General features: G+C 47.4%; 1 protein-coding gene across 1 annotated transcript; it reads right to left on the reverse strand.

Moving 5' to 3' along the window:
* Window positions 1–13,830: 13,830 nt before the first annotated feature.
* Window positions 13,831–15,545, reverse strand: LOC120641154 (U-box domain-containing protein 21-like). Its single transcript, XM_039917156.1, has one exon. It carries the CDS (start codon window positions 15,422–15,424, stop codon window positions 14,069–14,071), a length of 1,356 nt encoding a protein of 451 aa, XP_039773090.1. The 5' UTR covers window positions 15,425–15,545; the 3' UTR covers window positions 13,831–14,068.
* Window positions 15,546–15,990: the final 445 nt, after the last annotated feature.

Here is a 15,990-nt window from a genome sequence, read left to right on the forward strand (position 1 = left end):
GCAGATCGGTCGGGCCACCAAATTTGGGCAGACCTCCTTCTCCTTCTTACAGAAAAAATGCATATTTAACCAACTATTTATTTTCTATAAAAAATGAAAAAAGGTGGCCCTACTTCTCCTGAACTTCCATACTTCAGCTGAAAAGTGCTCCTTCTGGTGTCTCAAGCGCCGCATTTGCAAAGTCTTTCTCCCACGTCAAGAGATTTTCATACGTACTATCTGTGTTTTGTACGTGAGCGCTTCTCGGAAATTTCTCCTTTTGAACGTTCATGAACATCAAATCGATCTGCGGCGTCATTAGTTGTCGCACGCCGTGCTCGATCACCAGGCAATTAGCTAGTGGACCCAAACCATCGGCTGAATTTCTCTGCTCAGCTTCTTCTCTTCATTTGCTTGGAACAACGCACTAGTGTTCCTGAAACTTTCACTCTGTATTCCGTGCCGATCTTGCGATGCTAGCTACTGCTATAGCTACCGGCACAATGTCCACGGCAAAAGACGGCACTGCCGAAAGCTACGTTGGTCATATGGGCGTCGTAGGGTTTGCCCGACCGACTTACTAGTTTATTAATTTGAAAAGGTTTCGCAGAGAGCAAGGGAAACCGCGTAGATTTGATTTGTTTATGTTGCGTTCCGTTGCTTTTGCGAATTAGTCAGATTGATTAACGTAAAACCATGGAACTTTCAGGGTAATCTCGACATTGACAATGCCGGAAGAGCTTCGGTTTCCCTTATAAGTACAGGGTGACCTCAAGTACTCTGATGCTTATAGCAACCTAGTGCTGTCCAAGTCGTGTGATTTGGTAGCTGCGATCGAATCACTTCCAAAAGAAAAATCCAACACGTATAGCTCGGGAAAGAGAAGTAGGAGTAGCTCCTCCGAGTCCATGATGAGGAAGGCCGCAGTGGTGGCCACCATGCTGTTGGCTCTCATGGTCGTCACGTCTGGCTCGGCCACCCGTGCCGCTGCGCGGGCGTTGCCGGGAGAACAGCCGCCGAACTCCGCAGGCGACTCCACCAACAATGCGCCGCCGCCGCCGTCGTCGGAGCACGGGCGAGGCCTGCACAGGCTCCTGCTACTGGTGGAGGAGAACAGGCCGGGAGCAGGCCGTTCCCCCGGTGGATCTTCTGATAAAAATTGCCCACCATCATGTCCGTAGGTCTTGCATGGGAGCAATATATATATTCCCTTCTCTGTTCCAAAATATAGATCGTTTTGATTTTTTTAGATTCATATATTTTGTTATGTATCTAATATCTAAATGCATAGCAAACACTATAAATTTAGAAAAAACAAAACGACCTACATTTTAAAACGGAGAGAGTACGTAAAGGATTATTTACGAGATATAAACTAGATGGACGTACGATGCAGAACTCCCTACCTACCTACTAATAGTATTATAGGCAACATCCGCTGGTAACGCTTATTTAATTCTTAGCTCTAATTCGAGATTTTTTTCATGTATATTTCCTAGTTCTGTTTAATTGCTATATAGTCCTAGCTAGTACTTGCATATATAGGTACAATAACCTATGTACAGAGCTACCTGTTCAAAACTTTGTAAGCTGGTGGGTATAATTGCTTGAATAATAAATATGTATCCTTATTTATATCATTTTCACTCTGAGTGGATATTTTCATCATTTAAACAATCTTTTCGAAGAACATTCCAAGGTAGGATCCCGCAAAATTCTATGGGGAAAAAAAGATGTGACCCAATTTATTATGAAGAAAATCGACCAATTGGAACAAACAAGATTTATATTTTTTTTGCGATTACACAGTACAACTCAAACACTCACAACGCACGTACACTCGCCTTTATGAACTTAGGAACGCAAACCCTACCCCTAAACATCTTCGAAGATTGAGTCGGCAAATCATTGAGATTGACGAAATCGCCACAGGGCACCTCCAATCGACGGGAACGTCGACTACCATTAAAATCAATAGATGTGTTACATTTTTAGAAAAAATATACCAGTTTAATAATTTTCAGATTTAAAATGAATTGAACATGATTTTTAGATTAAATAGTATCTATTTATTTATAGAAAATAAAAGTTCATTCTGAAACCAGCTAGCCGACCAAATTAATCCGATCTCAATATTTGGATGGTGCTCTATATATATATATATATATATATATATATATATATATATATATATATATATATATATATATATATATATATATATATATATATATATCCAATTTTGTACTTCAACGGTGGATATTGGACTCTCGTGATAGAAGATTGAGCTCCTTCTTCATGAAAACAAAATGGGTCGGTATTCCTCCACCTACCGAGATCATATACCACTAAAATAATAGAGCTGGTTAATTCTTAAATAAATTCAAAAAGTTACGAAAATTCATGACGAGTCAAAGGTTCGAACTGGGATGGCTTATTGCGTGGAACCTTACCGGCGAGTGGATTTCTTCCTGTTTGACGCCATTTGTAATTTATCTCGTCATCATCATCCAGGCTTGGCTAACGCCGTGCGCTGCCGGTGCCCCAGCACACGTACGACACCTGACACGCAAGAACGACCACGCGCTACTTTGATCCACACACACACCTCGCCGGTCCCGCCACCGGGCGCGTGATGACGTGCATATAAGGGTGCTCAAGGGTTCTAGAATTTGATCTAGAGAATATAAGAGCGGGTTTTAAAAGAATCAGGGCTCTAATCATATATTTTTTTCTGAAAAATAATTATATATAATTTTGAGCTAAAAAATTTAAAAGTTATGTTGGACCGTAAAAAAAAATTAAGATCATGGTCCATTACCACTCATACACGCGCGGTCCGCTGCCGGCGACACTGACAGCGAGTTTGGTGACTGCAGTTTTCCTCTCTGAAGAAAACCCACGAGTAGAGCTGGAAGAACACGCGTGAAGACTGAAGATACAGTTCCGCAGCTCGCAGTAGATCTCGAGTCTACCGCACTGTCGAGTCGCACACGCCGTAAGAAGGTAGTCGGTGTAGCATGGAACGAACTTTCCCAGAGCTTCTTTGAAATAAACTTATATATACCCGCGCATATAGCACTAGCCACACAGTACAGTGAGCGAGCTCAGAGAAGGTATAGCACGTAGTACACTGCACAAGCTAGCTACTGTACTAAATAGCAGCAGAATTAATTATTGGAAGGATGGCAATGGCGAGGAAGTCCTCGTTTTGCCGTTGCTGGCGGCGGTGCTGATGCTGCTGGTGGTGTCAGGGGCGGCTCGCCGGTTGGACGGCGACAGGTGGTCCGTCGACGAGGCCGCTTCCGGTGTCGTTGGCGGCCATCCTATCATACAGTTCCTCAAGCGGTTGTACCTGCAGCAACTGTCAGGGACATGTCCGCACGACGTGACCGGCAACCCAAACAGCGCCCCGGCATGCCCTTCCCCTCCGTAATGATCAGACACGGTAGGCACCAGCAGCCACACGCCAAATTGACCACCAGATGAGATGATGGACAAGTGTTGTATGTATGGGCCGGCCTTTCATGCATGCATGCGATGTATACTTTTTTCTGTGATAGTAAAATTAGCCAACCACGATGTGGAAAGTCTCCGTTTCATTTCTTGTTGTTGAATACTAGTATCTTCTTTTCTGAATAAATTTAGGGATAGTAGTTCTGTCAGTGTTGGTTGCACATATATGTTAGCTAATCTGTCATGTGAGCGGATGGTTTGTTGAATCTTGAAGGAAAAAGTATGGTTTACACTTTCTAATTATCACAAAAGTCCAATTTTCAGCCTTAACTATGAAACAGGATAACAAAGGTCATCCAACTGTTGAAACCGGGCAAATTTTGCCCTTTATGTGGTTTTTTATTCTGTGAGAATTTAACATATTAACCAAAAAAATCATAAGTAATTCATTTTGTATCAAAATATATGGAATGAGTACCCAAAGTTTACAAAAAATGTAATCTATCTATTGGCACATAATACTTGTTAGTTATTCAGATCTAATTTTTATATTCATAATATTTTTCTGCTTGTGGTTATGTCTATTATTTTTAAATAACTAAGATTCAAGTAGAGCAATAATAGATAGGCTATATTTTTAGAAGAAAAAAATTAGTAGTAGTTTCATATGTTTCTGATTTAAAATAAAATAGTTTTAATTTTATATTTAATTAGAATTCCACGATAAATGGTTCTCGCTGTCTGGGAGCAAAGCAGGAGAGACCGAGGGAGACCATCACGCGTCGTCTAGTCCATCTTTGTGATTGTGAACGTTTGACTGATGTTGACCTTTTTCTTTTGTTTGTAAACTGACCGTTAGATTTTGACTTGAAATGGGATTTTGACTGGGCTACTTATTATATACAAACACTCCTTGGCTATTTCGTACGTGTGCCAAGAAAACATTATGCGACTTAATGAGACAGTATAGCCTCTCACAATCGACATGTCCAAAATAAAGACACAAACTAATAATTTACTCAAAATGGACAAATGAATTACTTAATCTTTTTCAGACAAAAAAAACTTACACATGGGTGCTTTCAAACTCACAAGAATATCTCATCGGCAATGATTGAGGAGACTTTCTCGCTAACGTCGGAGTTTGTAAAGACCAACGTGTATATATGTATTTACTTTTAGTTCTTGTGATATTAATGGTGTCTGATGTGGACCTTTAATGTCTTGGCAAAAATTTCTTTATTTTTTTAACAAGCGCTTCACCTTGTGTTGGGGGTGTAGTTTCATGTATGCAATATATAATCGCCAAGTTTCTATTATCTAAAAATATGGTTGCAACAATTTTGTACTCCCTCCATTCCAAAATATAGGTCATTTTTGCTTTTCTAGATTCATAATGTTTGTTATGCATCTAGATATAACATATGTCTAGGTACATAGTAAAATATATGAATCTAGAAAAGTCAAAACGACCTACATTTTAGAACGGAGGGAGTAAATCTTAAGAATGCATAGACTCCTCTGTCTCCTCCAACTCTATATTACTAGCTAGCTCTGTTAAACAATACTAATACAATTAATATGTGCCAGATTGCAGGAATAGTAGTGTACTCTCTCCTTTCCAAAATGTCAGTCGTTTTGGCTTTTTAGATATATGTCTAGATACATAGCAAAATATATGAATCTAGAAAAGTCAAAACGACCTACATTTTGAAACATGAATCACATGCGAGAGAAAAAAACATGTGTACCCTCACGGCCTTCATACCTACCTACTGCACGGCATTTTTTTTTTGAGTGACTACACGGCAATTTTATTTTATTTTTTGAGGGAAAGACTACACGGCAAAAAAAAAATTTGGAGGGAAAAGACTACACGGCAACTTGATTGACCATGGCTGGTCCGTTACCAAAAGTCTCTATTGGGCCGAAATTTGGGGACCGGCCCGTTTGCGAAAATATAGTGGGTTGACCCCTGACTTTGACTTGGCCTCCAAGTAGTCAACAGTTATACGCGTCGTCCTGCTTGCTCAGCAGCTGTACCAGTCAACAGATCCTAAATAGTTTTTTGTCGTTTGGCGTTTTGCATGTGCACTGACTTCAAAGTTTGGTCTGAGAATTCGAATCCAACTTTCCCTGCCTTTCGTCCTGTTCCATCCTCTGGTCGTCTTCAGTAACCTTTTCTTGTCTAGCTAGTTAAACTAATCCCAATCTTCAGTGAAGCAGGTGCGTTGGCCGCTCATCTGGACTCTGGAGGTTATGCTTATCCTTACTTAGTCTATCTCCCGTACAAGAGTTTAGGTATTGCCGGCATCATCCATGCTTCTCCATCAGCATGCTGCACGCGTATCATGCTCTCCGTGCAAAACGTTGTGCCCTGCTTTCTGTATGTTGTTAGAGAAAGAGAGCCAAATCAAATCATGATGCTCCATGACTGGAGGATGGTTTGCTTTGTGCGCCATGGCCGGCAACGCACTCTTTTCGGAGATGTTTGCCTTCGATTACTCCAAATCAATTTGTGCCCAATGTGGTTGTGTTGTGTGGATATGATGATTGCAGCCACATCTCCGGTAACATCTTTCGTGCTTGTAGTGTCACCGGTGTCGTTGTTATCCCTAGAACTTTTGCTGTGTATTTCTTTAGTTAGCGCTCCTCCCATCGGAGAACCAATTGTGTTAAGTTGTCATGCTTTGCCACTTGCCAGAGTCAATCCATACCAGTACCAGGAGCACAAATTGCCATTGGTTCTCCATCATCCGTCCGCTGACATCGACAACACATGTGTTGACTACTTAAGTGCTGAACAGAAAATTCATTCTCAAGACCGGGGGAAAAAGCGCTGACCAGCAGCCAACATGCACGATGGATGGTTGGCTCAAACGGCACGTCACTGTAGTAGCACGACTGCAGCTAACGGGCTTCATACTGGGCCTATATAAGCTCTGCCTCAAGCCCAATATGGAACAGAGAAAGCATAGCCCAGTTAATCAAAGGCCTGAACAGACAACAGGTATGTCCACCGTTGCCTGACTGAGAGGCTGACTGACTTGGTGGACTGACTTGGCGTAGTCCAAGTCAGTGTGGCGCAACTGTATAAAAATGACAAGTCAATAGGTGCCAGATGGCCACGTATGGAAGAGTTTGCCATTTGCGTCTGCACGCACTCGAGCTAGAGCGGAGGACCAAGCAAACTGAACTTGGAATTTTGCTGTACACTACTTGATTGTTTGTGAATCCTGTCGTCTTCTTGTCTGGTTTATCTTCTTATTCTCCCTCTTTTTTAAAAAGAAAAAAAAGAAGGAAAAGAAAGAAAGATACAGTTATCCATGAAGCCAGCATGTTAGTGGCCAATCATTCTAGACCTTACCCTTTTTCTTGTATATGGATTATGGATTCACTACGCATGCTTAATCACTTTTGTACTAACTTTTTTCCAGCATATACTATATGATAAACTTTAGTTTACCCGAGGTCTTCCCTCGACCCAGAAATACTGGCATGGTGCCTTTCTTCCTACCATTTAGAGACAGCAAATCCAAAATATGCTATCCTGCTGAATTCCCAGATCCGATAATCATCACAAAATGAAGCACCTGGAACTCGAATTTCCAGAGTCAACTCCAGGTCGTCAGTAGTCACAGTAACGAATATTGCTCGTTCCACTAGGCTCCGGCGACGTCGCCGCACATCTCTAAGCTAGCTAGTGTGCCAATCCCAGCATCAATCACCATCCGAATTGGCGAATTGCCTCGAGAGACCGGGGCAAATTAAATCAAAACGGATAGATGAAAACGGCATGCCAATGAATGCGATGTACAAGCAAGCGTACAAGACCGCTTGCAGTGAAGACGATAGATGCCCTTGCTCCTAAATAGAATGCGATGTGACCGGCAGCAGGCGGATCGACCGGGTCCACCGTCTCCGTCTCGGTCCTCCTCGATAGCGCCATGGATGTTACTTCAAACAAAAAAAAACGCCATGGATCGACCGGAGACCGTGTAGCTGTCCGATCGATGAGCCCAGACAGGCACAGTTCACTGGATTAGCTGTTGGACGGCGTAGAAGTAGAATTCTGCCGCTCGCCGCCGTTGGAGCAAGTGAAGTGCCGGAAACTTTTCTTTGTTAAGTTCTCTCCTGTGTGTAACTGTGCTCTGATTTCTGCCTGCTACCTGCTTACGACCGGCCGGACCGGACCGACCGAGGTGGCGGTAACTACAATTCAGGCGACAAGTCGACGGCGAGCAGGACACGGCCGGGCCGGCGGCGACTGCGTCCATCGGATCCGTCGGTGCCGTGACGGTTCATCTGTCCGGCCGGGGACTCCAAGGTTGGTCGTGTGTACGTGCGTTCATTTTCCCTTTTTCTTTATTTCTAGCTCACACTTCTCCTTCGATTTCTTCTTCTTGTTCTAATCGGTGACGAACAATTAATAGGACAAGCAGTGAAGTCATTGCTGATAATGGTTGAATGATAGTACTATATGCATAGGTGTCACATACATGACTCGGACTCTGAGTCTCTGATCGTCTAGTCTACACTACTTGATGTCATTGTACACTTTTTTTTCGCGACCGTGTCTGAGCACGTTTTTTATTAAGAGGGAAGAAAAAGTTTACAACGACCTCTGGGTCGGTTACAGAGAAGGGAACCAACCCCTTATAATACACTCATTTTTGAAAGGAGACCACTAGGCGACCTGAGAACCTATTTGCAGCAACCGCTGCCACCTCTAAGCCATTATAACCTGCCTGAATCCACATGACAATTTCGTCAATCACTGCAACTTGCATCTCCTGAGCTGTTCGTGCCCGTCGATCAAAGGTCCTGTTGTTTCGTTCTTTCCAGAGGAGCCAAGATACTAGGACCACAAGAGAGTCAAATCCCTTGCTAGTGTCTCTGGGAATGCGCTTCCTTGCTGCAGTCCACCAAACCGCAAGATTAAAAGCTTGACTGTCAGGCGCGACCTCACCCCAACTGAACCAACTCAAAACTCTAAACCAAATTTCACGAGAAAAGGGACAGAGCAGCAATAAATGGTCGATGGACTCTGGCTCCTGATTGCAAAGAATGCAAGCATCGTCGTCTTGAAGACCGTGGCGCTTCCGGCGTTCCGCCGTCCAACAGCGATCATGTAAAGCCAGCCAAACCAAGAACTTGCATTTCCCTGGTGCCCGCGTTTTGTGGAGGACTTTAGCGCCATTGACCTGATATTGCCCAACATAGAAAGCTCTGTAGGCCGAGGAAGTAGAGAAAGTTTTGTCCGGGGTCCAAACCCAACACACTCGGTCCTCCAAGCTGTCATTAAGGTGCACATCTCTCAAGATGTCCCAAATCAGTAGATATTCTAGGATTACTTGCACCGTCAAGGCACCCGAAATGTCCATGGTCCATTGATTATTAGTCAGCGCTTCGGCGACCGAACACTCTTTCTTCGCCCTGCTGCCAACAGCCTTAGAAAGGCACGGCGCAATGCACAAGATGGAGCGCCCATGCAACCAGCGATCTATCCAGAAGCGCGCTTTGCGACCGTTACCAATCTCAACACAAATTGAAGCCTCGAACATTGCCTCTACAATCTTGTCTTTCTCATCAGGGAGGTCATGCCAAGGGCGTGCATCCTCAGAACGTCTTTGCCACAGCCATTTCATACGTAGGTGAGGGACCGAAAAGGCGACCAGAGGGGGGGTGAATGGGAGCCAAATAAAAAGTTCACCACCGGAAACGATTTGATCGAGTCCCAAGTGTACACCCAAACCCTCGAGTCCTAGGTGACGTGTGGAGTAGCTATGGAGGAGATACACCAACACTAAACACCCCTAGGAACAAAGCGTGAACAAGTGCGGAAGCATACGCGAAGAAACAGCGCAAAGACACAGCACGGTATAACTCACCAGTCGATCCGACGCACAGATTTGAACAGCGTCGGTTCAACCGATGAGCAAAGCTGGCAGCAGAGAGAAGCGAGCACCGGTTGATCCGACGTGGAGATTGACACGGCGTCGGTTCAACCGATGTTAGCACACACCAGATGATCCGGCAAAATCAAATCCAATCGCCAGTGCAGTTGTCCAGAGGGACTGCAAAATGACTTAGAGGTCACCGGTTAAACCGACGTGCATAGAGAGCACATCGTCGGTTTAACCGACGCGCAGAGTTGCACAAAACACAGAACCAATCACCGATTAAACCGATGAGCGACAAAAGGAACTCGTCGGTGCAACGGCTCAACAACAAAAACCTAACGCATGAGAATCCTACTCACCGGTTGAACCGACGTGTACAACTTCAAAGCGTCGGTTCATCCGGTGCTAAGAAGAACAGAGTCCAGAAACGCTTTTCAGCCCGCGACCTTTGGAATCTTTGATGATTGGAGGGTCAAATCAAGTCCAAAGGAGCTCAAATTTTGCAGGCATGATCACAAAGGACTTGTGAATATGTCCACGGAAGGAATCGACGAATCACTCCATGGTTTGGGAGGAATCGAAGAATTCCGAGCAAAAACGGGGGTTTTCTTTAGAATGCCAAGAACTTCGATTCGAGTGAACTCGTGACTCCAGGGGGATTAGCACTAGGTTAGATGTATTAGAATCACTACAAGGAGTCACTCGATCATCAGAAAACCACTCGTCATCTTGTGCTCAAGATTCATCGAAGGAAAATCGAATTCATCCAAAACAAAGCACAAATCGAATTCATCCAAAACAAAGCACAAATCGTACGAGATTGAATTGAATTCAAAACCCTGGAGGGCACAAGGAGGATTGGGCCTCCTTTCCCGATCAATCTCTGTACAAAAACTCAAAACTCCATGGTTCCAAAACCTACTCTAGAGACGAGAGGGAGGAGGAACAGAGAGGAGGAGAGGGGGGCGCCAGGGAGAAGGGTGTGACGGCTTGGTACTGGTTTGTCTGGCACGCCGAGAGAGAGGAGAGGGTGAGGGGGTATTTAAGCTGCCCACGCAGGGGTCCAAAATACCCTTGACTCAAACTAGACACTAAAACGCCCGTAGGGGCAAAACCGGAAATATGTACACGATCTCATCCGACGGCGGAGTTTCTTTCTTCGACTCGAAGCCTTCTCCGCGATACCGCCATGTCGATGAAGATCCGGTTCACGGTTTTGGGGGGTCCGCAAAACCCGGGTAGGTGGCCGGTTTTGAGAAAACCGCCAAAACTCAACGCGTGGGAAGATTCCCGCCTCCACGCCGTGGCCCTAGACGCCGTTCCCGCCTCGACATTCTGACGGCCCTAGACGCCGCCCGACGCTCGTCACCTCCTCGCCCGCAGCGAGGCCCTAGACGCCGTCGATGCCCGTCGCCTCCGTCAGTCCCGAGACCGACGCCCGTGCCTCCACGACTTGGCGTCTTCAACCGCCGTCCGCCTCCTTGGTTTTGTGGCGAAAACCAAGAAACCCGCCTTCCGTCGCCGCTTGCGCTCTCGATCCAAGAGTGGACGCCACAGCTACCGCCCGGCACTAGCTCCGGTCCCGGCTGCCCTTCACCGCCGTCCACCGCACGGTCCATCGGACACAGTACCTCCACGACAGCTCTCTGTCGACACTTGACGCCCGTGTACCTGCAATCCAAAGACCAAGCGCACGATCACACTGCACGGTTGATAATTCACTCATCACAAGCATGATAGAGTACTCAACATTCCTCAGTAGGGCGCAACCAAAAAGGTGAAGGTCAATAATACCCAAGCCTCCTAGGTCCGGAGGGCGACAAACTCTCGACCAAGCTAGTAAGCAATGACCACCTTTAGCTTCCTCTGCCCCTCGCCACAGAAAACTGCGTCTATAACTGTCAATGCGGCTGATCACCCATGGCGAGAGCTTGAGAACAAAAGCTGTGTGTGTGGGAATGGCCGAGAGAGTACTCTTAATCAGAACCGTGCGGCCAGCCCTTGTCATCATTCCCGCCTTCCAACTGGGCAGATGATTGGCAACTTTGTCTACAAGGGGCTGTAAATCCGACTTGCTAAGCTTAAGAATCCCAAGTGGGATGCCCAAATATTTGATGGGAAAAGGATCAAATTTGTCTGGAAAGTTTGCGACCAAATTGACCGTGGCTTGTAAATCACACTGTATCGGAGAGATGTGACACTTGTTAGGATTTATTGTGAGGCCTGAGGCACATCCAAAAATCTCTAGGATGATCCTAATAAGTGTTAGGTCTTGCTGCTCTGTAGATGAGAAGATGACCACATCATCTGCATATAGGAAAATTCTCTCGCAGATCTTCGGGTGTAGTTTGCCCAGCAGCTCTTGCTCATCAGCTAAATGCAGCAAGGTGTTCAACACCTCCATGACTAGCACAAATAACAGAGGCGATAGAGGATCGCCCTGCCGAAGTCCCCTTGCATGACAAATCCTTCTCCCCCGGGATCCATTTAAGATTATCTTCGTGCTTGCCGAGGAGAGCAAGATGGAGATCCAGTTTACCCAACGTCTAGGGAAACCAAAATGTCATTGTACACTTGTACTGACAGAAAGAAAATAGGGATAGTTGGCCAGTCTTTGTTGCTGATCGATGAGTCTTTTTAGCTAGCATCGATAACTTGTGCTGCGTGAAACTTTGACGGTGAAAATTAGGCGCTCATTAGGTGAAAGTGACTGGGGCTTGCGGGTCAAGTACGTGCAAGTAGGGATGAAACATGAAAGTGAAAAAGGGAAATTCCCGTTTACCACGCCGGCGCCAGGCTCATTTTCTGTAAAAGTGATATATGATGACCGTTATATAATCTTTGGATTTTTCTATTTTCTTTCTGCACCTTATTGCAACAATTACTAGCTAGCAGGGTTTTTTTTTTTTGAAAGGATGCCAAATCTTTTTTTCATAAATTTATTAGAAGTAGGAAATTCAGCCCTATAAGAAAAAAAAAGAGGCACAAAAACTATACAACTAGGGGTGACATACTGCACCAACAACAAATGACACAACTCAAATATGTAAGCAACATATACCGCTGAAGGTTGTTCACAAATATAGAAAATATCGCGAAGGGTCTCTCTAGCATAGAGTTAGATCACCTAGCTAGTAGCATGCAGCAGGCCTGGCTTCAACTTCCGTGGGAGCGAATTAAACGGATTTGAAATAAAATTATATAAAAAAAAGGCTGGGGGCTTCCCTGATGATGATGTTGGTTAAAAAATATAGAAAATACCTGAGCAAATGGGGATTGTTTCACAAATATATCACTTCCTATCATTTCCTACCACTTTCAAATTCATCCTTAATATGTGCAAATAATTTTTTTCTTAAAAAAAAAGAGAACGTGCGAGAGGTCCAAACTAGTATCTGCTACATCTTGCTCAATGCTCATGGGAATCACGTATCCATTGTGCATGTTACGTGATCTTCCTTTGGGTGCCTTCCTGAACCTTTTGTGACGTACTCGATCAATGGGATCCTGCAACATGCATAGGTTGACGCAAAAAGAAAGCGTTTGTGTGTTCGGCCGAAAGAAATTAAAGCACGTTAAAGCAAAAAAGGAAGGTCCAAACTAGCTCTGCAAGCAAAGGGAATTTTCTTTTCGGCGTGTGTGAACAATGGAATATATATGGAGTGCACCTGGATAACGTTTGTTCCTGGGAACCAAAACAGACAGTCGACCGTCAATACAAACAAAGGTGTGTGATCGACGGCGGCCGATGTCCATACCAAAGTTGGGTTTGTGCTCTATTCATTTCTGAACGGAGATGCATGAATCACAGCTTGAGCCATATGCATGCGGCAAAGACCACACCCTATACACAGGTCGTCATCCCGCCTGTTCGGATGCGCGGTTTTGGCTGGGCTGGAGGCTGGGTTGGAGCTGCTGGGCCCAGCCGCAGCGGCGTTGTTTCCAGCGAGTACAGTGCCAGCCGCAGCCCCAGCCGCAGCCCCAGCCGCGTCTTTTCCAGCCAACCGAACGGCGCGGACTGAAGAACGGCATCGATCGCAGCAATGGAGATAAGATGGCACGAAAATTCAAGATGGAAAAAATAGCCAACTTAACGTTGATCCGAGGCTTCATTTTTTATCCCTCCTCTATAGTAACGCGGTCACAACCTAGTCCATCTTTTACTCTTGGTATATTGTGCCGCATTACTTTTAGATGGGCTATCCAGCTGCTCGTGTCTCTTGCCATTGTCTTGTTCTTGCTTCTGTGACGCTGCTCTTCAGTTTTCAAATGTGTAGTGCTCTATTTCCTTTCCTTTTAAAACAAAATTACAACCCTCAACTACTTCACACCTGCTTCTGTATGTACTGTCTGCCCTTGCTATAGTACTACAGTAGTAGTCTTTCCTCCTGTCCAGTCAAAATTTGTGTCCTCAGCTTTGAATTTTAAGCGGCATAGCAGACGGCCGAAGGGACATGGCATCTCTTCCGTACCAGAAACGCCAGCAAGCAAATTGTCAGAAACTTGGAGCTTTTGTTTCTGGTTGTATGTGTATGATCGTCATACACTACATCACCACTGCAAATAATGGACATGATGAACAAGATGAGGGGGGAAAAGGTGTGATTCCTCCCTCCCAAGAAGAAAATAAGGATGAGAAAAGTTCCTAAATTAGCCTAACTATGTCTGTCTGTGTATGTTGCTTGTATCCACATCTTAATTTTCTTACCGTCCTAGTCGTCTCTGCACACTCATAAGAAGGGTCTCTTGAGCCCCTTGAAATCCACCGACTCGATGCACTCGACGCCGCCTCTGGATCCGTTGAGGAGCCTGAGCAGCTCGCTGGCCCTCTCCTTGGTCACGCCCATGCAGCCGACCTGCAGGAGCAGGAGCAGCTTCTGGAACGCGCCCACCTGCAGCGCCTCGGCCTTGCACGGCCCCTCGCCGGACAAGTTCTTGCACAGCCGCCACAGCGCCGACACGGCGAACTCGGTCGCCATCTCCGACACGTGCTGCATCTTCTTCACCAGCACCGGCACGGCCAGTGCGTGCGCGTACGCCTCGCCGCGCCCTTCCTCCGTGAGGAGAAGGCTGTCCAGCACCGCGAGAGCCTTCTCCGTCGTGCCCTTGTCGGAGTCGACCAGCAGCTCGACGAGGAGCTGAACCATGCCGAGGTCGACCAGGCGGGACGCCGCCGCGCGGTCGGTGCTCTGGACGAGGTAGTAGGCGGTGACCAGGGCGGCCTTGGTCGCCTGCGCCGACACGGGCCTCTCCAGGAGCCTGACGAGCGCGTCGTGGATCCCGCTGGTCACGGACATCGCCTCGAGGCATTGGGCGTCGGAGGACGAGGCGACCTCGCGGAGCACGACGGCGGCGCTGGCCCGCGCGGTGATCTCGCCGTGGGACAGGATCGAGACGACGACGTCCAGCGACGCCGGTGAGGCAATGTGGCGCCTGGACTCGTCATCGAGCGGGAAGAACACGACCAAGGCGGCCAGGATCTCCTCCAGCGCGCCGGCCGCGGTCAACGCCGCCGGAGGCCGCCGGTCAACGAGCTGAGCGAACGCCGAGGAGAGCGCCCGGGCGGCTCCGGCTGCGACGAGGCACCGGCGGTTGCGATCGCTCTCCTTCCCCAGCGCCCTGGCTCTGGCCGCCAGCTGCCGGCACGCCGGCCCGTCCCCACGCCTCGCGGCCGCGGACACCGCCGCCAAGAGCTCGGCGGCGTCGAAGGCGGAGACGGGGACGCGGGGCGTGGGCACGCGCTCCACGCCAAGGGCGCGGTTGGCAACGCACCACTCCTGGATCATCCTCCGCGTGGCGTGGTTCGGGACGAGGTCCTCCGGCCGGAGCGGGCGGCCGGTGACGGGGCACGTGGCGTGGCCCCGCGCCAGCCACCCCTCCACGCTGTCGCGGTCGTACGTGATCCCCGTCGGCGCCGCCACGGGGTCCCGCATCATCTCCAGCGAGATCGGGCACAGGAAGTGGCCCGGCACCGCCGCCTCCGCGGCCGCCGGCGCCGTCGCCCGCCTCGTGGCGAGCGGGATCTCGGCCACCGCCACCCGCGCCGCGCGCTGGCGGTGGCGAGAGCGGGACACCGGCGTGACCATCCTCGCTCCCGGTGGAACTGAAGACTACGTGACCGTCTTGCTGTGCGGCTGCCGGCTGACGGGGGTGTCGCGGTGGTCGGCGTGGTGAAGACACGGCGATATATAGGTTGCGGGCGGGAACGTTGAACGGAAGCGAGAGGGGGCGTGCCTTTGTGGGCCCGCGCGGTTTGAAGGGTGGTGCGGTGCGGGCGGGGACGGGAAGGTGTTGGTTCGTTGGGATCGGAGTTTGAATGTTGACCGTTGAACGCAGGTTTGAATTGTACACGGGTCACGGCCACGGGGGGAGAATAGCCAATGCTGTTTTCTTTTTCGGCTGAGAAGGATGGCTGCTTCTGTCCTGTACTTCACTTTTGGTTGAAGATTGCGTCTCTGGCTGTGTTCACTTCCATCAAATTTTCCAAACTTTCCATCACATCGAAATCACATCGAAATATTAAATATAACAAATGACTCATGCATGGAGTATTAAATGTAGGTAAATAAAAAAACTAATTACATAGTTTTGATGTACGTTGAGAGACGAATCTTTTGAGTCTAGTTAGCCTATGGTAGAACAATATTTACCA

This window comes from Panicum virgatum, chromosome 1K (assembly GCF_016808335.1).
Source record: "Panicum virgatum strain AP13 chromosome 1K, P.virgatum_v5, whole genome shotgun sequence".
NCBI lineage: Eukaryota > Viridiplantae > Streptophyta > Magnoliopsida > Poales > Poaceae > Panicum > Panicum virgatum.

What these genes read in the sequence shown, in the direction of transcription:
- LOC120641154 (XM_039917156.1), bottom strand. Translation starts at nt 15,424, where the DNA reads ATGGTCACGCCGGTGTCCCGCTCTCGCCACCGCCAGCGCGCGGCGCGG.